Here is a 26,205-nt window from a genome sequence, read left to right as displayed (position 1 = left end):
GTCAAAAGTTGACTTTATATCTCTTAATTAATGTTTTGATGATTGGAGTTTTAAACAACCTTGACTAGGTATACAGCCCTCGCACGGTTGGCTAATAAAGCGTTTGTGCAAATCTTTATAAATTTATAAGCAGTAAATTCTGTATAGGGAATATTTGGTCTCGAAAATCAATTCCATATTTTGGAGACAAAAATGTTTGAAAATGAAATGAAAAGACACGTTAGCAAATGAAATAATCTTTTTTGTGCAACTTTTCCCATGACACGTTTTCATGTACAACTCATATATGCCAAAAGTAAAGATTTCGATAGAATTTGACAAACTCTTCTGGATTACTACCTAGGAAACATAGGAAGCAGGCTTCCACAAACTAAATGATCAAATTGAATACTGTAAACCAATTTATTTTTGCGAGCGAATAATTTCGCGAATTTCGCGAGTATAGAAATACACGAATACAAATCGTCGCGAATATTTAAAATTTGGATTTCTCCTTATTTAACTACAACAAATAAATAGGATATCGCAAAATTAAATAGCCGCGAAGTTAATAAGAATAAGTAAAACTCGAAATAAAGTATCCGCGAAATTAAGTTGGTTTACAGTATGTTATAGCACACATTATTTTAAAAGAGCATTATTGTGAACAAATCCGCTTTATCTTTTCAGTCAAAAAGTCTATGAAATTCACATCAATTATCTTAATTATATTCTAGTTCAACAAATATTCTAAATTGAAGAATAGAACAGATGTCTTATAAACAAAAAAAATACTCTTAAAGTTATTGACATTTTCGAAATTCAGTTAGAAAGCTTAATATTGAGAAAGCGTAACTATATGCTATAAATATCTTAGTATGTTAATGAATTGTAATTTTTTTCTCTAAGTCACATGTTTTTGACTGTTAAAAAATCTTCCTTGAAAAAAAACCACGTAAAATTGTAAGCTGTAGCTCTCTATTGCTATTTCGCTTTAAGATTTTGGTTAACAGGAGGTTTTTGTATTGATAAATCGGTAAAGCATGAAGACTGATAACAAATGTCAGGAAGTTCTTTTTTGTAGTTCGTAAATTTTGTAGAAAATTTCATACATGGCCATAATGTGAAAGAATGTTAACCAGAAGTTGAAGTTTTTTAATGGCATATCAATCTAAGGTTTAACCAATCTTTACATTGTAAGGTTGCATTTGGTGTACTCAAACTATTCAAGGAAGATATTAGTCCAGTCAAACCAAGTTTTCACTAACTAATTGCAATAGAAAATATGTTAGTTCTAATCTATAGATATTAAGCCCCAAATATTCACAGAAAAAGTCCCATAAAACCTAACTTGAGGAAAACTCAAAATCAGCATTTCTAATTTCCTAAAAGGAGTAAGTATAAATTAACATAGGAAAGGTGAGATAACTCCGCAAAAATGAGTCTTTTGTTGTCGTTATTTGTTGGATTTTTCATAAAATTCATGTTTAGTATGATACTTTGATGGGATGATAAGTTTATAGACTATATCATATAATCTGAGAGAATAGAGTGAGTGGTGTACTGAAATTTGGAAGTCTCTAAACTGCTGATTCCAATGACTTTTAGCGCTCTGAGTTGGAGGATCCAATTATCCCCTCTTTGGCTCCTAAGGACGTCTGACTCATGAAAGGTACAAAACCAAAGTGTTATGGGTATTTTCATTTTTTGTGCACATTTTTCATTGAAGAATTGCAAATTTGTGGCTTTGTGACCATTTTGAAGAAATAATGTATAATTTGGTATTGTTTATATCTGTAAATTATATTTGTTCAGCATCTACTTTGTTAAAAGAAACTTTAAACCACAAAAAGAAGAATATATGCTTAAGTATTTCTATTAAATTTCAAATTCTTTACCTTGACATGTTTAAAAATTTAATCTAGGAAGCTTTGATTTGTAGTTCCAGAGAATAATACAACAGATTTTGAGAGTCACTCTATTATTTATATCTATTGTAATGAAAAAATAACATTAATGATTTATAAAAATAAGGTCAAGCTAAGTCAGATAAACCATACCAAACGTTCATATGCAATGTGACCTACCGAATTAGACTATTTTTCGGGTTTGTCATAAAATTAGCAACACGACGGATGCCACATGTAGAGAAGGATCTGCTCAGCCTTCAGGAGCACCTGAAATCATCCCAACTTTTGGTTAGGATTCGTAATGCTCAGTTTTTAGATTTCTATGTTGTTTTTTGTGTACTATCATTTGTCTCTTTGTCTTTTCCATTTTTAGCCATAGTGTTGTCAGTTCATTTATCTTTTTATGAGTTTGACTGTTCATCGGCTATCTTACGCCGCTCTTCTTTTACAATCACTCTTCACATAACATTAAGAAGACTATTTACTTATTCCTGAGAAACTAACTTAATAAAAATAAACGCTGCCCACATGTTGCCGTACATTTTGTACCGTTTATGATTATTTTCTCCTAGTGAATCATGGAGTGAGGTCATTGTAAGAAAGACCCTAGTATACACTCGTGTACACCTTAAAATCATTCCATACACAAAAGCTGACTGCATAATTCAAGAATTAATTTGAAAAAAAAAGAATAATACTTTTTAGATTTCTGTTAAACTGATTAAAATCACAATATTTTACTGTCGACTTTTTAACCATGAAAATGAGGGAAAGGTCATAAAACCTTCTAGTTTTTTGTACTCCTATTCCAATATCAACCAAATCAAAATGCTGGATTTCATGTTTCGAGTATGATTTTTGTGCTCGTAGCACTGAGCAAAGTTTTATGATTCAAACCCCTGTTGTATTCAACAAGATGGAATATATAAAAAAAGAAGATGTGGTATGATTGCCAATGAGACAACTATCCACAAAAGACCAAAATGACACAAACATTAACAACTATAGGTCACCGTACGGCCTTCAACAATGAGCAAAGCCCATACCGCATAGGAATATGTACCCCATACCATCATGGTATACTCCAAATATTGTTGTACTCCTAATAACCGACTCAAGTGTAAACACTAGAAATTAATCATTGAATCGTGGCAATAAGGTCAAGGTCGTATAACAGACTGCATAACAGACCCGTACACCGCTTAATCACTCAATAACCTAACATAAAACGTAGTACACAAAGTGTCTGAGAAAATGTATGTGCCTGTCCCAAGTCAGGAGCCTGTCATTCAGTGGTTGTCGTTTGTTTATGTGTTACATATTTGTTTTTCGTTCATTTTTTTTACATAAATAAGGCCGTTAGTTTTCTAGTTTGAATTGTTTTACATTGTCTTATATTGCCTTTTATAGCTGACTATGCGGTATGGGCTTTGCTCATTGATGAAGGTCATATGGTGACCTATAGTTGTTAATGTTTGTGTCATTATGGTCTTTTGTGGATAGTTGTCTCATTGGCAATCATACCGCATCTTCTTTTTTTATATAATTTCTTAAACACAACTCAATCAAAGTGCTTGTAAGCACTGTAGGGTAAAGATAGTATTCAAATATGTCAGGGTATGAAGCATTGTTTGTTGTTGATTCACCTACACTTGTGGACATAACTTCAATCTCAAATATTACTTTAACAATGAAAGCATAGAACAGATATAAAGATTCATACAACTTGCACAAGTTAAGTTATTTTCTTGACAAGCAAAACATCATTTATTATCTTGAATATCGGAGCATGTACGTCAAAAATAAATTTCTGGAAATGTTCACGGAAGAGATTTTTCGTATGGTCAGATAAATTCAATATATTTAGTGAATCAAAACAGTAGTAATAAATAATTGGAATATTTTTATATCAATTCAGTACCATAAGGTTTAATTGCATATCATGCAATCTTGAACCAAAAACTAGCAAACGACATAATTGAAATCGAAGTCAGGAGAATCCTATGAGACAGGTATGAACAACAACAATAATTTTAATACACCAAAAAACAGTTATCCAATATCTGAGAATCTGAGCTAAACACAGAAACTTAATATTTACCACTAAACCATGATATGACACCGAGGTCATATAAATATTGAATAACATGTTTACTTTGCAATAATTGTATAAAGCTAATAAAACTTGCCTTATACTCAAAGAAAGCATGTGATGAAAAACAGCTTACTATTATAACTTGCAATTACCATCTTAAATGGCCCGCAAAGAACCACCGACCTTCAGTAGATTAACTGATATACCCGTCAATTGGAGGGAATGCCATGTGGTGTATTCGAGTTCAAAATTTAAGTGTTGGCAGTCTAATGGAATAGACCACTTTTTATAACTGGTAAAAAGTTGACTTTATATCTCATAATTAATGTTTTGATGATTGTCTAGACTAGCTATATATATATACAGCCATCGCACCTTTGGCTAATAAAGCGTTTGTGCAAATCCTTATAAAGTTATAAGCAGTGAATTCTGTATAGGGAATATTAAGTCTCGAATATCAATTCCATATTTTGGAGACAAAAATGTTTCAAAATGAAATGAAAAGACACGTTACCAAATGAAATAAATCTTTTTTGTGCAACTTTTCCCATGACAAGTTTTCATGTACAACTCAAATATGCCATAAGTAAAGATTTCGATAGAATTTGACCAATTCTTCTGGATAACTACCTAGGAAACATAGGAAGCAGGCTTCCACAAACTAAATGATCAAATTTAATACTGTAAACCAACTTATTTTTCGCGAGCGATTTATTTTTGGCGAATTTCGCGAATATAAATCTTCGCGAATATTTTTAATTTGGATTTCTCCTTATTTACCTATACCAAATAAATAAGAATATCGCGAAATCAAATAGCCGCGAAGTTAATAAGAATAAGTAAAACGCGAAATAAAGTATTCGCGAAATTTAGTTGGTTTACAGTATGTTATAGCACACATTATTTTAAAAGAGCATTATTGTGAACAAATCCGCTTTATCTTTTCAGTCAAAAAGTCTATGAAATTCACATCAATAATCTTAATTATATCCTAGTTCAACAAATATTCTAAATTGAAGAATAGAACAGATGTCTTATAAACAAAAAAAATACTCTAAAAGTTATTGACAATTTCGAAATTCAGTTAATATGCTTAATATTGAGAAAGCGTAACTATATGCTATAAATATCTCAGTATGTTAATGAATTGTAATTTTTTTCTCTAAGTCACATGTTTTTGACTGTTAAAAAATCTTCCTTGAAAAAAAACCACGTAAAATTGTAAGCTACAGCTCTCTATTGCTATTTCGCTTTAAGATTTTGGTTAACAGGAGGTTTTTGTATTGATAAATCGGTAAAGCATGAAGACTGATAACAAATTTCACGAAGTTCTTTTTTGTAGTTCGTAAATTTTGTAGAAAATTTCATACATGGCCATAATGTGTAAGAATGTTAACCAGAAGTTGAAGTTTTTTTAATGGCATATCAATCTAAGGTTTAACCAATCTTTACATTGTAAGGTTGCATTTGGTGTACTCAAACTAACTAATTACAATAGAAAATATGAGCCAGTCCATGCGAAAAGGTACAAAAACGAAAAATTTACGAAATTCTAAAAAGTGTGCATAATTATTGGTAGTAGACTTGTGATTTATAAAACACATTTACTTTTCCTCATATCATCAAGCTGTGGTCTACACGCACCTGCAAATGCTGAGACCCCCCCTCTTAGTTTTATCAAGATTTTTAATGAATAATTCCATAAATTTCAATCATTTTCAAAGTAGGGTTTAAATGGCTTGATTTGCCAATTGTTAATGTTAGCCCCGGTAGCAGTGGGGATAAGGCACTCGCTTACAATGTCGAAATCAATGCAATTAAACCGGGCAATGGTTCGAATCCCGTTCAACTGAGGTTGATTTATATAATATTGAATTGAATAACTTAACTTAACTTAACTTACAATGTCGAAATCAATGCAATTAAACCGGGCAATGGTTCGAATCCCGTTCAACTGAGGTTGATTTATATAATATTGAATAGAATAACTTAACTTAACTTAACTTAAATTTCAATTTCTAAAACACATGATGACATAGTTTTTGTATTTTCCCTCATGATGTAATGTTGTCTTACTTTCTTTAAACCTGTAGAACTGACTGAAATTATTGACTTTTGTCTCTGTATAGTATCGTATTTTTTATAGTTTCTGGTCGGTAAAGCATTGGTCGGTGGAACAAATGATTTTACTCTTGTTCACATACAAAAGATTCAGATATTTCTACGTCTTTTTCTGTTTTGGTTGACACATTCGGGATAGAATTAACAATTTTATGAAAGTTTACATTAATGTAAATTTTTTCGGATAAAATCGTTTTTCAAAAATTCTTTAACAAACTTTGATAACGTGTCCTATAAAGTTTACCAAAAGTACTTTTTGTACCTTTTCGCATGGACTGGCTCATATATTAGTTCTAATCTATAGATATTAAGCCCCAAATATTCACAGAAAAAGTCCCATAAAAACTAACTTGCGGAAAACTCAAAATCAGCATTTCTAATTTCCTAAAAGGAGTAAGTATAAATTAACTCATAAAAAAGAATGGCCAACGTAGCTACAAGTATCTTGTCTTAGGGAGGGATAAATCCTACTTTGTAAAGAATCACTCTGATTCAAACAAAAAATTCTCTGAAACCGATATTATGAAGATGATCGTCTTCATAAAAAAGAATGGCCAACGTAGATACAAGTATCTTGTCTTAGGGAGGGATAAATCCTACTTTGTAAAGAATCACTCTGATTCCAACAAAAAATTCTCTGAAACCGATATTATCAAGATGATTAATTTCTTGATTGACATCATATTTGTTACGTTCGGAGGACGTGTTTTTCAACAGACTGTCGGCATCCTAATGGGAACAAACTGTGCCCCTCTACTTGCTGACTTGTTTCTTTATTATTATGAGGCTGACTTCATGCAGGAACTTCTTAGGAAGAAAGATAAGAAGTTAGCAATATCCTTTAACTCTACTTTCCGCTATATAGATGACGTTCTTTCACTAAACAATTCAAAATTTGGTGACTATGTGGAACGCATCTATCCCATCGAATCGGAGATAAAGGATACTACAGATACAGTTAAGTCAGCTTCGTATCTTGACTTACATCTAGAAATTGACAATGAGGGTCGGTTGAAGACAAAACTTTACGACAAAAGAGATGATTTCAGCTTTCCAATTGTGAACTTTCCATTTCTAAGTAGCAACATTCCAGCAGCACCTGCATACGGGGTATATATCTCTCAATTGATACGATATTCCCGTGCTTGCATTTCCTATCATGATTTTCTTGATAGAGGGTTACTGCTCACAAGGAAGCTATTAAATCAAGAGTTCCAAATGGTGAAGTTGAAATCATCCCTTCGTAAATTTTACGGACGCCATCACGAGTTGGTTGACCGTTATGGAATAACCATTTCACAAATGATATCAGATATGTTCCTAACGTCGTAACTACAATCACCTTCCCTTTCATGAATTTGACCTACCGAATTAGACTATTTACCGGATTTGTAATCACATAAGCAACACGACGGGTGCCGCATGTGGAGCAGGATCTGCTTACCCTTCCGGAGCACCTGAGATCATCCCTAGTTTTTGGTGGGGTTCGTGTTGTTTATTCTTTAGTTTTCTATGTTGTGTCATGTGTACTATTGTTTTTCTGTTTGTGTTTTTCATTTTTAGCCATGGCGTTGTCAGTTTGTTTTAGATTTATGAGTTTGACTGTCCCTTTGGTATCTTTCGTCCCTCTTTTAACATAGGAAAGGTGAGATAACTCCGCAAAAATGAGTCTTTTGTTGTCGTTATTTGTTGGATTTTTCATAAAATTCATGTTTAGTATGATACTTTGATGGGGTGATAAGTTTATAGACTATATTATATAATCTGAGAGAATAGAGTGAGTGGTGTACTGAAATTTGGAAGTCTCTAAACTGCTGATTCCAATGAGTTTTAGCGCTCTGAGTTGGAGGATCCAATAATCCCCTCTTTGGCTCCTAAGGACGTCTGACTCATGAAAGGTACAAAACCAAAGTGTTATGGGTATTTTCATTTTTTGTGCACATTTTTCATTGAAGAATTGCAAATTTGTGGCTTTGTGACCATTTTGAAGAAATAATGTATAATTTGGTATTGTTTATATCTGTAAATTATATTTGTTCAGCATCTACTTAAAGAAACTTTAAACCACAAAAAGAAGAATATATGCTTAAGTATTTCTATTAAATTTCAAATTCTTTACCTTGACATGTTGAAAAATTTAATCTAGGAAGCTTTGATTTGTAGTTCCAGAGAATAATACAACAGATTTTGAGAGGAAGGTAAGACTGACTAACAGAAACAGCATAAACAGCATATGCCTTTCTTTGCAGCAGGAGTACAATTGTATTTTAACCACAAGCAACCGATTAATTATCTAAAAGTTGTCCATTACAAACATATGTGTACCAATCAATTAAATCTTATGATATTTGTGTATGTGCTTTCTACAAGTTAAGGAAGTTTGCTGGTCATGTTTTGGGATTTTTGTCAGATTTTTAGAATCCTCTGGTTTTATGCATTGGAATGCCTGAAAAAAATTCCACAGTGACCCCCATTTTTCTTTTTATAAATCTTTTACATGTATAATGATAAGCCATCTGTAAAAGTCTATAAAAATAACAGCTTTTGAGAACTTAAACTTGACAATGATAAAGCTATTAAAAAGTCAAGAGAGAATATTTTTCTGCCAAAATTCCAATGGCTAATATCTGGAAAACAAGCAAATTGACCTATATTTTTTTTTTTTGCTCTTTTGAATGCTTTATTAATCTCCTATCAATATAAACTAATGTTTTAAAAAAAATATTATTTTGAAATGAGAAGTGCACTCCCTTAAATCTACAGGGTACACAAATCATAGTTGCATGTATAAAACTGTAGAAAAGTATTAATAATTTAATAAATAAGTCTTATGGTGAAATAAATAAAGACAAAATGAATAAACATTCTTTTTTTTATTTTGTCAACAAATTAAAATCTATTACAAATTAACAGTAAAGAAAAAAAACAAAAAAAACAACATTATCAAATTTTCTTCCAGAACCACTAACCCATAACAAGATACCTTAAATTCTCATATGCATATAATTCAAATTCCAGATGAGTAAAAGAAATACTCAGTCAAAGAATCTTACAGTAAGATGTTGTTATTATGGTTTGAAAAACTAGAGGCTCTAAAGAGCCTGTGTCACTCACCTTGGTCTATGTGAATATTAAACAAAGAAAGCAGATGGATTCATGACAAAATTGTGTTTTGGTGATGGTGATGTGTTTGTACATCTTACTTAACTGAACATTCTTGCTTCTTACATCTATTTCTATCTATAATGAACTTGGTCCAGTAGTTTCAGTAGAAAAATGTTAGTAAAAATTTACAAATTTTAATGAAAATTGTTAAAAATTGACTATAAAGGACAATAACTCCTTAGGGGATCAGTTGACCATTTTGGTCATGTTGACTTATTTGTAAATTTTACTTTGCCGAACATTATTGCTGATTACAGTTTATCTCTATTTATAAAAAATATTCAAGATAATAACTAAAAACAGCAAAATTTCCCTAAAATTACCAATTTAGGGACAGCAACCCAACAATGGGTTGTTGGATGTATCAAAAAGTTTCAGGGCAGATAGAAATAGACCTGATAAACACTTCTACTCCTGTCAGATTTGCTCTAAATGCTTTAGTTTTTGAATTATAAGCCAAAAACTGCATTTTACCCCTATGTTCTATTTTTAGCCATGGCGGCCATCTTGGTTTGTTGGCCGGGTCACACCACATATTTTTTGAACTAGATACCCAGATGATGATTGTGGCCAAGTTTAGGTTAATTTGGCCCAGTAGTTTCAGAGAAGAAGATTTTTGTAAAAGATAACTAAGATTTACGAAAAATGGTTAAAAATTGACTATAAAGGGCAATAACTCCTAAAGGGGTCAACTGACCATTTTGGTCAAGTTGACTTATTTGTAAATCTTACTTTGCTGAACATTATTGCTGTTTACAGTTTATCTCTATCTATAATAATATTCAAGATAATTACCAAAAACAGCAAAATTTCCCTAAAATTACCAATTCAGGGGCAGCAACCCAACAACCGGTTGTCTGATTCATCTGAAAATTTCAGGGCAGATAGATCTTGACCTGATAAACAATTTAATCTATGTCAGATTTGCTCTAAATGCTTTGGTTTTTGAGTTTAGGCCAAAAACTGCATTTTACCCCCTATGTTCTATTTTTAGCCATGGGGGCCATCTTGGTTGGTTGGCCGGGTCACGCCACACATTTTTTAAACTAGATACACCAATGATGATTGTGGCCAAGTTTGGTTTTATTTGGCCCAGTAGTTTCAGAGGAGAAGATTTTTGTAAAAGTTAACGACGATGGACGACGACGACGGACGACAGAAAACGGACGCCAAGTGATGAGAAAAGCTCACTTGGCCTTTTAGGCCAGGTGAGCTAAAAATGTGGATTTATTATTTTCAATCAAATACAATTTTTCTTAATTTTTGTGGTTTAAAGTTAACAAATTGAATTTTTAACAATGTACAAATTTTCTAAAGCTTGTATTCAGACTTTTAAAATGCCTTGAAATCATATACCAATCAAAAATATAATGTTACATAAATATTAGAAAATTGATACCCACAATAATAAAATAAATAACAAATTAATTCAAAGTACAATAAAAAAGGGCACAACCAACATCCATCCCACACTGATTGAATTTTGGATGTTTAGCGTCCAGTGGCAAATATTTCATGCATATTCAGGACTAGAACAAATTAACATTAAATACAGTAGGTAGGTTCTGTAATAGAGGCTTACCACATTGAACATCAACGTCTTATGTCAAAAAAAAATATCATAAAACATATACATTTTCTGGTTTTGTTGCAGTGATCAGCTGTGTAATGAGTTAAACAAGGTGAAAGGTGATGGCAAAGTTTAATGATATTTTGGTTATAATACAATCTCTACATGGGTATTGTAAATGCATCCTTTTCTGAAGTTGGTTACAGTCAGTTGTTTACAGTTTTAGGGGCACTAAGGTCCATTTTCACACCAAGAATATTTTTTAAATCTATTTCAACTTTCAACATAATGTATGGAAAAGCATAAGATTAAAACAAGAATATTTTACCCAGATGTTTTAATGTTATCATATCACAATATGTGCCTTATTGTAATGAAATTGAAGAAAAATGTAGAATTTTAGCAGTTTCGAACTCCATATTTTCTTTTTGAAAACATATATACTGGTAGCACCTATTCAAGAATCTGCAAATTAATTTTAGAGAAGCTTTATTGCAGCTATTTACATAATCTTACAAATTTGTCAGTTGTTTGTTGGATGCAAACATACTTTCCTAAGCTAGATGTTAAACAAGGAAAATAAAGAATTTTACAAAATATACAATGGTTTTGTTGACATGGTCATATTTTGGTTTTATTTTCTTAATATGTTATACCTTTACTTTAAATTTTTTTTCTTTTTAAAGTTTTCACTAGTATCTGGCCCTATTGCCTTTTCCCCACAAATGATAGTGGCTATATATGGTGGTTCTAGACTGTTTCTACATAGATTTAGTTTTAAGGATTCACAAATATTTCATTTTCCCAAAGTTCAGAATATTCTACTTTCTTTAATTTAGTTTAATGTTTTAAAAGGTGGTTACATGTATGGCTGTGGTTAAAACATCAACCACCTCTCTAATTTCCGTGCAATTTGGCAGCAGGTTGCTGCATACCTGCCAACAGTCACAATTTGCCCATGGAGGCTCCCAAATTGAAATTTGCAATTATGTCCACAATTTTAACAAAACAACTAATTTTACAACGAATAAAAGTATGAAGCCAATCAAAGCCTGAAAGGCTGTAAAAGCAATTGCTGCCATGTTTATGTTTTGGGGACTTTTTTTTCATCCACATATATTTAAGAATTAAACATGACAGGAGTGTTGTCTAGTGAGAATTAAGAAGGTTTTAACTTTATATCAATTAAAGACTTTAGCAGAAAGTCATTTTTAATATGTTTTATATTTCACAAGGAGACAACACGTTTACCAGGCTAAAGTTGGGGTCAAATATACATGTGCTGAAACATATAACTCCAAGAGAAATTATTATGGATTATCCCCTAGTAGTGTTTGTAACTGGGCAATAATTTCCTTTATTGATTTAATTTTCATAATTAATTTAAATTTAACACTTCAGTTAAAACATTTCAACTTTCCAGACGCAAATGTTGAAAAACGGGAAAGAAACAAAATATTTTACAAGACATAAACATGTAATAAATAAATATATATTTCAGCTGACTAAAAATATTTTCATAATGTTACTTTGTCATCATTTCTTAAAAACTTAGTCCCAAACATTATTGCTCAGTTGATATGTGTCATCCTCATGCGGTACGAGATAACTATACTTCTCATGCAATCCTGAAAAGAGGGGCCATCACAGACAAACATGACATTAAATCGTCATTATACGAACAAGAACAAACACCTCTAAGTTGCTTTGATATTTATCCAATTTTCAGGAAACATTGTGAAAATGGTCTTCAATATTTCGAAAACATGTGAAATAAAATTGCAAACACGGTGGACTGTCGAGGGTCAACAAACGTAGTAGACTCGTCCATTGGAAAGACGAGGATAATGGTTTCATCATTTGTCATTCATACCCAGTTTTGAATATGATATCCAAAAAGGATGTACTTTTTTTAATCTATGAAACTAGAAAATTCCAAATTGTAAATATCTCTTCATCTGGACTTGGAATCTATCACGTTTGGACGGGTCCATTTCATTAGTAAGGTGATCGATAAATCTTACGGAGTTATGACAAAAAAGGAAAACAAACTTATTGTTATGTGTTTTTAACAAGGGTTTCGTTCCTCTAAATTATTTGCGCAAACAAATCAACAAAATAGGTCAGTTAACTTTGTCTATTTTTAGATTACAGGTAATCATTTGAGTTTTTTGACACTACGTATAACCTGATAACCTGTGTAGTGATTTTGATTTTACGATAAATTTATGAATGAACGACAATTTTATGAATGAACAAGAGCACCTGACCTCTTTCTTAAAAAAACACCAATTAAACATATAAAACCGTATATTATAAAAGATAATTCAGTCAAATTTTCAATACTAAATCAACAACTGAAATGATTCCATATTTTGTTGAAACATCGTACGAACGGAAAACGGAATCGCAGGTATAACCAGATGCTCCGCAGGGCGTAGCTTTATACGACCGCAGAGGTTGAACCCTGAACAGTTGGGGCAAGTATGGACACAACATTCAAGCTGGATTCCGCTCTAAATTTGGATTGTGATTAAATAGTTGACACAGCATAGGTTTCTGACACAGAATGAATGTATTCAAATGAACTTAAAATTTTTGTTTTCTCTTAGAGCAATTCACTATGCTGTTGAATATTAATCCTCTCAAAAAAATGTTTGAAGAAATCTTCTTTTTATTTATGAAATTTCAAATGAGAAAAATTGAACCCAATTTTTTAATCACATCCCCCTTTCCCTTATTCCAAAACTAATTTCAATTAAAATATTCTAATGGAGTTTGCAACAATTACTACTCATTTAAATACATCATAAAATATTAAGATGTAAAAAAACTGCTTGTTATAACTGAATGGTAAAGATTATTTAAATTTATCAGTTGGTAGTAAAAAGTGAATATACATTGTATATTGTATCAAAGATTTAAGTTGATTCTGGACAAAGAAAGATAACTCCAATTAAAAAAAATTCTTGCAGATATTTCTTGCTTACTTTACTGGACAAAGAAAGATAACTCTTAATTAAAAAAAAATTTGCTATTTCACAATATTTTGAAATTAGATATTTCTTGCATTGCACAATACTGTGCAATTGAAAAGACTTGCTATTGCACAATTCTTAATATAATAATTTTAGATCCTGATTTAGACCAACTTGAAAACTGAGTCCATAATCAAAAATCTAAGTACATGTTTAGATTCAGCATATCAAAGAGGCCCAAGAATTTGATTTTTGTTAAAATCAAACTTAGATTAATTTTGGACCCTTTGCACTTTAATTTAGACCAATTTTAAAACTGGACCAAAAATTAATAATCTACATACACAGTTAGATTTGGCATATCAAAGAACCCCAATTATTCAATTTTTGATGAAATCAAACAATGTTTAATTTTGGACCTCGATTTGGGCCAACTTGAAAACTGGGCCAATAATCAAAAATCTAAGTACATTTTTAGATTCAGCATATCATAGAACCCCAAGGTTTTAATTTTTGTTAAAATCAAACTAAGTTTAATTTTGGACCCTTTGGACCTTAATGTAGACCAATTTGAAAACGGGACCAAAAATTAAGAATCTACATACACAGTTAGATTCGGCATATTAAAGAACCCCAATTATTCAATTTTGATGAAATCAAACAAAGTTTAATTTTGGACCCTTTGGGCCCCTTTTTCCTTAACTGTTGGGACCAAAACTCCCAAAATCAATACTAACCTTCCTTTTATAGTCATAAACCTTGTGTTTAAATTTCATAGATTTCTATTCACTTATACTAACGCTATGGTGCGAAAACCAAGAAAAATGCTTATTTGGGTCCCTTTTTGGCCCCTAATTCCTAAACTGTTGGGACCGAAACTCCCAAAATCAATACCAACCTTCCTTTTGTGGTCATAAACATTGTGTTTAAATTTCATTGATTTCTATTTACTTTAACTAAAGTTATTGTGCGAAAACCAAGAATAATGCTTATTTGGGCCCCTTTTTGGCCCCTAATTCCTAAACTGTTGAAACCAAAACTCCCAAAATCAATCCCAACCTTTCTTTTGTGGTCATAAACCTTGTGTCAAAATTTCATAGATTTCTATTAACTTAAACTAAAGTTATAGTGCGAAAACCAAGAAAATGCTTATTTGGGCCCTTTTTGGCCCCTAATTCCTAAAATATTGGGACCAAAACTCCCAAAATCAATACCAGCCTTCCTTTTATGGTCATAAACCTTGTGTTAAAATTTCATAGATTTCTATTCACTTTTACTAAAGTTAGAGTGCGAAAACTAAAAGTATTCGGACGACGACGACGACGACGACGACGACGCCAACATGATAGCAATATACGACGAAAATTTTTTCAAAATTTGCGGTCGTATAAAAATGCATTTTTTCACTCGGACGTCTATGTTTTTTGATAGTCAAACGGTTGTCCCCCTAAATACAAAAATACATCTACAAGAACGTATGCTGAAACCTCTTAAACCCACTAACGTTTTTCAAAAGTTTCAAGCTATGTATTGCATTAGAAAACATACATAGGTGTTTAAGAATGACAGACCAGGAGCCTGTTTAACAAAATACTATGGCTTGATCTGGGCGGAGTCTCTGATCTGGGTCACAAAGATGGCCATACGCGACGGCATGAAAGCAATTGCTTTAAAAAACAACATTAAACTGTATTTGAAGGCCCCCTTGAAGGTTTTTTAGGAGTATGGCAGCCATCTTGCACGTAAAAACCGGCATGGGCATTTTGAAAACTTGGCAGGTATGTTGCCTTTTACTTGATCTGTCTCTTTAATCATTGTCAAATGTCCAAATGTATTTACAGTTTCAGTCATGTTTGTTTTTAGCTAGGAATGTAGGATCAAGAGGCATTTGTTTCACTTCATTGTCACTTTTGATTTGGATTGGGCATATAAATCGTTATATCTCCTGTTTAAATATCGCTATGTAAACCCACAAAATTGAACCTGAGACACAAAGAAGCCGGACTTACTCATATGATCTATCTAATTATAGGGGACTCTCGAAATGATTCACACAGGTGTTGGTTCACCTCATGGAGTTTTATTTAATTATGGGATTAAAAAATTGAAACAGGAGTCTTAACAGGTCAAATAGACCTCATGTACACACACAACATGTACATAATGTAACCTTTGTAAATTAATTTATAATTCGTAGATTGTCCAATAATTTATTGTTAATATATGAGGGGGTAGATGGAGTTTTTAGATTAGAAAATTATGTGCAAAAAAACTCAAGAAAAATGGGTAAAAATTTGAAAAGAGAATACCAGAATGCTTAAATACAAAGAATAGAGAAAAATTGGCCAAAAATATAAAGAATAGCAAAAAAAGTCCATAATAATTAAAAAAAAAAAAAAAAAAAAAAGGACCCTCATTAAAACCCTCATCCTTGTAAAAGGGAGATAACACAGCAGTGTTTTGTCTATCAAGCAGTGATCATTCATTTAATTATTTTTTTTCTGAATGTGACCACCCATTCATGTATCTCCAAGACTATCAACCAATGATTTATATTCCTTAAGAAACTGTTCCTCCTCAGTCAATGTTAAATCTAAGTAATCTTCCTCATCTTCAGGGAGGTCAGACATAAAATCTTGTAAAGCCTCCTTTTCTTCTTTCTTTCTTTTTTTCTCCTCCGTTTTATTGATTTCAGAAGGACCTGCTTCTGGTGAACTGTCTGCAAGAGAACAAAAAAGTGTTTAGAAAGTTTAATTGCAATTGGCTGATTCATAATCTAATGCATCCTGGGTAATATTTTCAAAAGAGTACACCAAAGCGTTTTGATTGGTTTAAAACGTTATAACCAATGGAAATTCAACCAATGACGTAACGTTATTTTCACTTTGGGGTACGAACAATGAAATTACCCATGATGCTTTAGATTCCGAAACGGCCAATTAACAATTGATATGGCTCCAATCGTATGTTACTATTCATCATCAAGTCAACAGTGTATTTTGAAAACCATTATGGGTACTGCTCATTGTTGATGTCTGAACTATGACCTGTAATTTTAATAACATTGGATTCATGTTAAATGAAAAAGTTGGTTAACAGATTTCATCTGAAAATTTACATTATGGTCAGAAAGAAATTATAATGAATTTCAATTTAAATCTAGTTATTTTAATTTGTAGCAAACTATTGAACAAAGGAAGATAACTCCAATTTTAAATATTACCTTAGAGCAAATTTCCTAATGCATGTAGATCAAAACTTTGGTTTCCTTTTTTGCTTTGTTTGAATATTGTAAAATTGTAATTGAAATAAATTCCAATCAAATATATTATATACAGGTTTAACTATGTCTATATAAAATGTTTGAAAATGTCAATCTTTAATTATAAAGTTTGAGTAAACGTTTCTACAAACAAAGCAAGCAACAAAACAAAGTTTTAATTTACAAGCATTAGGAAATTAGCTCTAACAATGACATCATTGGTATAAATTCTTTACAAGTATATATCATTTCGTAATTTGAATATCTATGAATATATTCATTCTTCAATTTCTTGAAGAATGAATGAATTGGGTTATAGAATGATGAGCTCAATACAACATTCTATACATCAACAGCAGGGCTCACACTACTCCAGAATTATAGGGAGAAGTGACTTCTCTTTTTGAAACTGATAGGGAGAAGTCGTGAGATTTGAAAGAGAAGTGCTCTTTCGTGCAGTGCGTTACAATATTTTGATTTTACTGTGGTATAAACGGTCAATGGTAAATAATGTTCTTTTTATATTGTTCAATTCATATCTGAGTATTCAATTAAAGTAACATTTCACATTAAAAGTTGTTTAAATTTTACTAAGGTCCTTGTGAGAAACTACCAACTAAATGTCTAGCACTATAAAGGTAAAGAATTTATAATATGTAAATTACAATTTAATTACAAACTATCTTGTGTATAAAATCAGTGTTTCTCATCAAAAGATATATAAAGGTAAGCTGGGCCATAATATATTGATATTAGTGTAATAGTCTAAGAGTTAAGTTACTTTACAATAGTTTACAACAATCTTTATAAATTATAGGGAATTATATACACCAATCAATGATGAGTTTATTTAGATGTAACCAAAAGTCTTTTAATGTGTGTCGAATGCGTAATTTTTCCTTTTAGGATCAATATTCTTCTGTCAGCTGTTCCATCCGTGCATCCGTAGTCATTTTTGTAAAAATACGGATTTGGGTCATAGTTGATCTGTTACCAATCTGTAGTTTAGAAATCAACAATGGCGGACAATTGCAAGAAAATTTACAAAAATAAACCTCAGAAATAAACGATGTTTGACAAGTTATTTGGAAAGGATCATGACGTTTTTAATGCAATAAATGGATTGAACATTTACTGGGGGCAACTTTTATCAAATTTAAATGAAGTAACAAACTTATTTTGCAGCTGAAAGTAAGGTTGATGTATGTTTTCGAGTAACAAGCACCGGAACTTTCGGAAGTGCACGAAGTGATAAAAAGTTGTATTTTTATCAAATAACTTTGCTACACACTGCAAAAATGATGCTTCAACCTCATTTCATAAGAAAATTAATCGTTTATGTCTAAATTTCTTTAATAATTAATAAAAAGTTGATGTGTCATCAACTTGGTAAAAATTGAAAATGTCCAATGACGGAAGCAACTGAAAGCGAGTATCGTAAACAACAGGGCGACTTGTCTTCGCATTTGGGGGTCTGGGAAAGCGAGGTGACGGTCAGGAAAGCGTCTTCCTTGCCCAAGTCGCCTGGTAGCGTGAGCCCTGAACAGTAGTAAGTAAGTCTGGAAAATTGGTAGCTATCAAGTTAGACATGTTTCTTATGCATAAACAATTCGTCTGAAAAATTTATATTATGGTCAGAAAGAATTATAACGAATTATAAATACATTTGACTTAATATCAATTCATGAACCTTACCAGCACTTGAACTATCAGAGCTGCCTTCTAAACTACTTCTAGCTAAAATACCACCACTGCGTATTAACTCATCTATCGCCTTCTGAATACTCCCAGCATGTAACTTTAATGCTTCTCTTGCCATTTCTGGATCAAATCCTAAACTGTACACCTTTTAATATAAACATTCTTAGTAAATGTAGAATAGAAGTTTCATTAATATTTGTGTGGTACTAATATACCTGGATTTCAGGTATAATCAAGTACTATATCAGGGTTTTAGCTAGGATTTTGATGGCTTTAGTCACTTTTGCGCGTGATAAAAATCAGCCTGCATGCGCACCTCAGTCATGACATAATAATCAGCTCGTTGATTGTGGTCATTATCAGGCAGAAGCAGAAGCAGAAGCCTTATTTTTTATAATAGCAAGGGGTCTATGATGTTTATCAAACTAGCTATACATATATGTTCAAGTCCTTCAAGGACTAGTTTAGGATCTTTAAAGACTTTTGGATTGCTAATGTAGGCAGTTATTGGCAATATTAAATGAATTGACTAATGTGATGCTAAGATATGAAGCTAAGAACAGGGATCTGGTAATATGGTTCACAACTTCACTTCAGTTATTTTCAGAGCACACCCCTGATCAACAAAAGTTGGGTGCCTCAGTCTATATTTTAAACCACTGCAGAGATGTACTTGTAACGACTTTTTCACTTCACAATCATTTATATCCTTGAAAATACGTTTAAATATCTATTTGGAATCAATTTCTTTAATATTGGATTGAAGGATCTGCATCTTTACTTAATGTGACGATTCTAATGACTGTAGATCACGTTTACTTTCAATTTTTAAACGAAATGAAATGAAAACGGGAAGTGACAATTGAATAATAATTTCAGAATAAAACCGGATTCATCTACGAACTTTTACGCATGCGCAATACATAGAACAGGAAGCACCTGTTTGCAAGTGAAAATATTTACGTTTTGAATAAAGTTCATTCTTTTTAATCGAAGTTGTCGAAAGTTTTTGATGAATATTTATGTAAAGTTTGACGAAAAACGTTAAAATGACGAAACTACGACAAGCAAACTGCAAATTATGATCGTAAGGGAAATATTGAAATTAAAATAAAGTTGAAATGTCCGGGAAGATCTTTATCAATTTGGTTTAAATAAATGACGAAAATACGACGGAATTGTGAGAAATGATTGAAATGAAATGCTGACTGACTGATTTAACTTTAATAGATTATTATGATGGTCATTTATGAGGTTTTATAATAATAATTAAGGGATTAGTGACCCATCTGATTGGCGAACGGCGGATTACTTGTCATCACAACTTTTAACACCTTTGGTAAACGTTAATTACCTGAGGGTCATAAACTTGTCAGAAACATAAAGACAGGTAGAATTCAAGTAATTTGATGTGTAAATATTTTTACACTTTCCAAATTTAAATGACGAAATTCAAATGAAAATTTTTCGTCATTTCGAAAACCTTTTCGTAAAATACGAAAGTGACGAGCGCTAGCTAAATCACTGCTATATATTAGCTTATTTTCACTGATACTCTTTTTCACATTCAGCACTAACTAAAAAATTTTTTTATAATTTTTTGTTTATATAAATAAGGCCCTTAGTTTTCTCATTTGAATTGTTTTACATTGTCTTATCGGGGCCTTTTGTAGCTAAATATGCGGCATGGGCTTTGCGTATTGTTGAAGGCGGTACAGTGACCTATAGTTTTTAATGTCTGTGTAATTTTGGTCTGGTGTGGACAGTTGTCTCATTGGCAATCATACACATTTTCTTTTAAAAATAATCACAAATTAAAACTACAATAAAGTATAGCTTGCAACAATTATTTCTTTTTTAAATTACACATGTACTTTACAGTCTAAAAAGGGAAATCATATAAGAAATGCAAATCTTTGTTTTTACCTGAGCTAACATTTCATCTGTAATTGTAATATCCTTGTGCTCTGGATCAGGTAGGGAGAGAAACTCTGGATGCTTTTCTAGAACCTTAAAAGAAATCAAAGCTTTTAAAAGCATTCACAGCAATGAACACTGTCAAGACTTGAACAGTTGTGTTGAAGACACATTGGTGGCCCTAGTCTTTTTGCCACATTCTCAAATTCTGTACTCAATTTTCCTGCTACAGATTATAACATTTAGTTAATTGAGCTTTTTGATTTTTTTTTAAGACATAAAATGACACTTTCTCTTTATCTAAACATATTTATTTACAAGGGTGTCTTTAATGTGCAAGAGATATGGCTCTCCCTTAACAAGGGTCAGCCATTTATTGTCCCCTTCCAACGGACTATCATCGTTTTCTTGCAAATGGTGTCAAGGGAGAGCCGAAAATTGAGTCCCTGAAATTTTCATCCCAGACAGGAATCGAACCAGGAACTTTTGTGTTAGTAGTCCAATGCACTAACCACTACACCACGGCTCTCTTATTAGTATTTCTTAAGTTTGCCTATTAGTATTTCTTAAGTTTACCTATTAGTATTTCTTAACTTTAACTATTAGTATTTTTTAAGTTTACCTATTAGTATTTCTTAAGTTTAACTATTAGTATTTTTTAAGTTTGCCTATTAGAATTTCTTAGTTTACCTATTAGTATTTCTTAAGTTTAACTATTAGTATTTTTTAAGTTTGCCTATTAGTATTTCTTAAGTTTACCTATTAGTATTTCTTAAGTTTAACTCAGGGTTTCCGCTGGCGGTCGCCATTTTCGCAATTTGCGAAAAAATAATAATTGTGGCGATAAAAATTTGTCATTTGCAAAAGAATTTGGCGAAAGAAATATATAGAACGATTTATTTTCCTCCATCTTGTTTATTTACTTTTTTCGAGTTTCTCGGACTTTACCTGATCAGACAATACTCGGAATAAACCTTGACCTCATTAAGGTTTGGACAGAAAATCAATAATCAGCTGATTGCATTTTATAGCTATCGACAACAAAGGACTATATTAATAAAGGTGTTGATTGAATTGTTTGACAAAATGATATGGTTAAATGGCTTCTGCTAAATGTCACATACAGAATTGATTAACCACTTTGCGACGCACGTGTTTGAAGAAATATTTTGACGTCTCCTTCGCTTTTAAAGAAAGTTTAGAAAGGAAAGCTGTTGTTGTGACGAAAAATGTCCAAAAGCAAGAAAAATCTCGGATTTAAAACTTTAATTATCTTTTGACTTAAATATCACTAATTGATTAGGAAGACGTTTTTAAAGTCGTTTGAGTGACACACGTGTTTCAGGCCTAGTTTTACGTCTCAGCTTTTTCATTTACGATGGTCAAGAAAAGAAAACTGTCGTTATGAAGAAATCTATCCGAAAGGTTGGCTCGAATGAGAGAAACCTTCAATGTAATAACTATACATGATACGAGGGATCAATTTCATGTGATAAAAGCTTTTGTTTTGTTGTTAAAAAACTTCTTAGTACAAAAGGGAACATCAGTATTTTTCTTTTAAAGAAACTGTCTCTACGAACTATACTGGTATTATATAATCAAAACATGTCCATTAATTTTGTTATATTCCAGGACGTATATCTTCTTTATTATTAAAACTATAGTGGCCAAATCAATTAGAAAAGTTGTTTAAAATACAATGAATAGTTTTTTCTTTTAAATTAAAAAAAAATGTTGTTTTAAAGTAAATATTTAGTGTTTATTCATTAACATGTAAACTTTGAAATAAGTTTGAGAGCATAATCATAGACACAATGGGCAAAATCATCTTATTTAAGGGAAAGGGGGAGGGGGGGGGGTTAGAAAAAAATGTAAATTTAAAACGAAAAATATAGTTATGTTATTTGGCGAAAAAAATAATAAAGTGGCGAAAAATATATTGTTTTGGCAAAAGAGGTGGCGAAAAAAATAATTGACCCAGGGGAAACCCTGGTTTAACTATTAGTATTTTTTAAGTTTGCCTATTAGAATTTCTTAAGTTTAACTATTAGTATTTTTGAAGTTTGCCTATTAGTATTTCGTAAGTTTACCTATTAGTATTTCTTAAGTTTAACTATTAGTATTTTTTAAGTTTGCCTATTAGAATTTCTTAAGTTAACCTATTTGTATTTCTTAAGTTTAACTATTAGTATTTTTTAAGTTTGCCTATTAGTATTTCTTAAGTTTAACTATTAGTATTTTTTAAGTTTGCCTATTAGTATTTCTTAAGTTTAACTATTAGTATTTCTTAAGTTTAACTATTAGTATTTCTTAAGTTTGCCTATTAGTATTTTTTAATTTTGCCTATTAGTATTCTTAAGTTTAACTATTCATGAAAAAAATCTTTCAAATAAACAACAAAATCTTATATAAGAAGTCTTAGTTACTCAATCTTGAGACTGACTTTACAAAATTTAGAACCCAAAAGAGTAGGTTCAGTAAGACCACTTTTTGGCCCCAAAATATAGGAGTTTAAGAAAATTGTGAAAATGTAATCTTTTTATGTTTTGGAAAGTAAAATACTTCTGCTACATAATTATGAACTGTTTTTGACAATACAATGCAAAAATATTGCGTACCATAGATGCCAACCCCTTTTGAGACAATCAGTAACAAACTATCAAATTTTCCGTATTTTTGAAAAGTTTTCAGTAATCATTCAAAAACTTGCATTTACCAATAAAAATTACTGACGAGTGGTTGCAAAATGATGTGCACTAAAATTTGTCGTTCAACATGTCTGTAGTATGAATTCCATTCATTAATTGTTTAGATGTTCTCGACTCGTACATTTTCGTTTTGTCAAGGAGAAGTAGAGAAAGGGGGAAAGCTACTTCATAAAATGCAAGTTTTCCTCTTCGGAAGTCAGTTAGTTCCCATCAATAGGTTGATAACTCCCGAGGAACCGGAAACATTACATTGTCGTTTTTTAAATACGGGACCAGGACAGTAAGTAATGATAAAAATTACAAAATTGAACGGCAATGATTGGGAATCCGTAACTATTCGACTTTGACCGTAATAGCGTAGTTTGTATCGCAAAATCGGAAAAACTACGGAAAAATCGTAATGGTTGGCATCTATGGCGTACTAGCATCATTAAATCATGCTAAATTACTGAAATCTTCAAGACTTTAGCAATTTAGTTAATTTTTAGACGGTTTCCACGGCCACTTTCATTTTGGACAAAAACCATTTTAAAAATTACATTTTTTGGCATATTTGATAGATTTTTCATATTAATCTTGAATCAGAGCGTTTTAATGACTAAATCAGTTAAAATCTTTCACATAAACTAATCAAATCAATTGAAATAGACAATTACATGATTAAAAAGTGTCCAAAAACTTTCGTTAGATGTACCTGAAATTTGAGGCCAAAATTGACTTTTACCGGACCTACTCTTTTGAAACTGGCTAACAAATATTTACCTCTAAAGCTTGGCCAACGTCATTGTTTGCCTGTCGTAAGGCCTCGGCTGCTGCTCCACCTCCAAATCCCATATTGGTTAACATATCATAACTGTCAATATTCACTCTATAAAATACATATCCTAGTTATTTAAGGTGGTACCTAACACTACAGGTAGGTAATTTTAATTGAGTTTTGTTGTAAAAGGAATATTTAAGCTTCTCAATGATCAAAATTGAAGTTTGTCAAACTGCTATATAACCAGTGTAATTTTACTGACAAATTGGTTGGTTCAAATTTTTTGAAATTTTAATAGTTTGGTTAAAGTGTCAAAGTAAATACTTTGACAAAATTTTATGAAAATTAAAAGAGCAAAATTAATTTTAGTGAAAGTGTTGGGTACCACCTTAATATTCCATTGTACTAGAAAAAGAGAACTATCTTTAAAAATAAAATTCAGTAATATACTTCTGATTAATTTAATTTTGAATGTAATGTGTCTTCTGATTGGCTGAGAGTATTTTGTCTATCAGCTCAAAAACATAATTTCATCATGTGACAGTGACGTTAAGAATGTTTTTGCATGATTTACTGCAGCTAAGAATTAAATTATAAGGAATGACTGTAATATTTTTTAGGTTATTTCTTCATAGACAGAAAAAATATTAGTTTTTTCCTTCAATAAGAAATAATGACAGTTCTTTTGAGAGTTTCCAGTTCCAACATTGTTTCTGTTTCAGAGAAGAAATTTTTAAGTCATATCATGTGACTGTATGCAGTAAATCAGCGTTATCTGTCTAGAAGACAAATTAAGCAACTGGATTGATTTTTACTGATTTTCACTATATTTGAACTTACTTTCCTATGCTTACCTCCTTAGCCTGGCAAAAACATATACAACCCATGTTACTCATATGTTGATATTTGATGCAGACCATGCTTTATGTAAAATTGAGAATGGATATGGGGAATGTGTCAAAGAGACAACAACCCGACCGTAGAAAAAAAAATACAGCAGAAGGTCACCAACAGGTCTTCAATGTAGTGAGAAATTCCCGCACCTGGAGGCGTCCTTCAGCTGGCCCCTAAACAAATATATACTAGTTCAGTGATAATGGACGCCATACTAATTTCCAAATGCTTTATGTGTCTTAACAATGCATATATTTTTTGACATTATGACATGACTTATAAAATAAATGACTTTTTTCATCATCTTTAAGAATAATATCTAAATGTCTTTCTAAATTCTTTAATAAAAAATATTTTAAAATATCAATACTGACGTAAGAAACACAATAATGTTTGTTGAAAAAATATAAATTCTCATTCTTAAGATTCTACTATTTATTTCTAAAGATATCAATGGATTTATACTTGTCTTTATTTGCTGTTAATCCCAAACTTTTCTGGATTCTTTTTTTTCTCCTTTCTTCTTTAATTTTCTTTGATATTCCCTTTTTCTCCTGTTAAAATAAAAGATGCATAGATGTAGCTTTACATGTCATCTAACAAAGAACTTCACACAACCTGGGGTTTGGGGGAGTTTTCAGTGTAGAGTTTTTTTCTGCTTCGTATGATCTGCATCAGACAGAACTTGACCTAATTATGCAAATGCAAAAATGCATATAAATAGGTATAGGAAGATGTGGTTTGAGTGCCAATGAGACAACTCTCCATCCAAATAACAATTTAAAAAAAGTTAACCAATATAGGTCAATGTACAGCCTTCAACACAGAGCCTTGGCTCACAATGAACAACAAGCTATAAAGGGCCCCAAAATTACTAGTGTAAAACCATTCAAACAGGAAAAACAATGGTCTAATCTATATAAAAAAACAAGAAACACATATGAATTACATAAACAAAAGACAACTACTGTACATCAGATTCCAGACTGAGGGCAGGTGCAAACATTTACATGTATATGACTTTGATTGGTTTTGAAATATTTAAAAAGGATATAAATGACTAGTTAGGTCAGTTTTAAAGGGTTCATCTATCCCCTCAATCCTAAAACAGTAACAGACTTGTTTCAGAAAAAAGGGAGAAGGTT

The 26,205-nt window shown here is 31.5% G+C and overlaps 1 protein-coding gene across 3 annotated transcripts in view; it reads right to left on the bottom strand.

Moving 5' to 3' along the window:
* Positions 1-13,992: 13,992 nt before the first annotated feature.
* LOC134695171 (NEDD8 ultimate buster 1-like) overlaps positions 13,993-26,205 on the bottom strand; it is a 38,811-nt gene continuing 26,598 nt past the window's right edge. For 2 of the 3 annotated variants that reach the window (XM_063556375.1, XM_063556374.1), the window contains exons 13-17: positions 25,526-25,614; positions 24,169-24,274; positions 20,708-20,791; positions 18,776-18,926; positions 13,993-16,537 (exon numbers count right to left, since the gene is read on the bottom strand). In XM_063556375.1, the coding sequence (XP_063412445.1) occupies positions 16,338-16,537; positions 18,776-18,926; positions 20,708-20,791; positions 24,169-24,274; positions 25,526-25,614 (630 nt within the window). In that variant the 3' untranslated portion in view covers positions 13,993-16,337. The remainder of the gene's footprint in view (positions 16,538-18,775; positions 18,927-20,707; positions 20,792-24,168; positions 24,275-25,525; positions 25,615-26,205) is intronic. The other variant, XM_063556373.1, reaches the window with a different exon arrangement.

Source organism: Mytilus trossulus, chromosome 13 (assembly GCF_036588685.1).
Source record: "Mytilus trossulus isolate FHL-02 chromosome 13, PNRI_Mtr1.1.1.hap1, whole genome shotgun sequence".
Classification (NCBI taxonomy): domain Eukaryota; kingdom Metazoa; phylum Mollusca; class Bivalvia; order Mytilida; family Mytilidae; genus Mytilus; species Mytilus trossulus.
The sequence above is the reverse complement of the archived record's forward strand: the minus strand, read 5'-3'. Positions and strand labels throughout refer to the sequence as shown.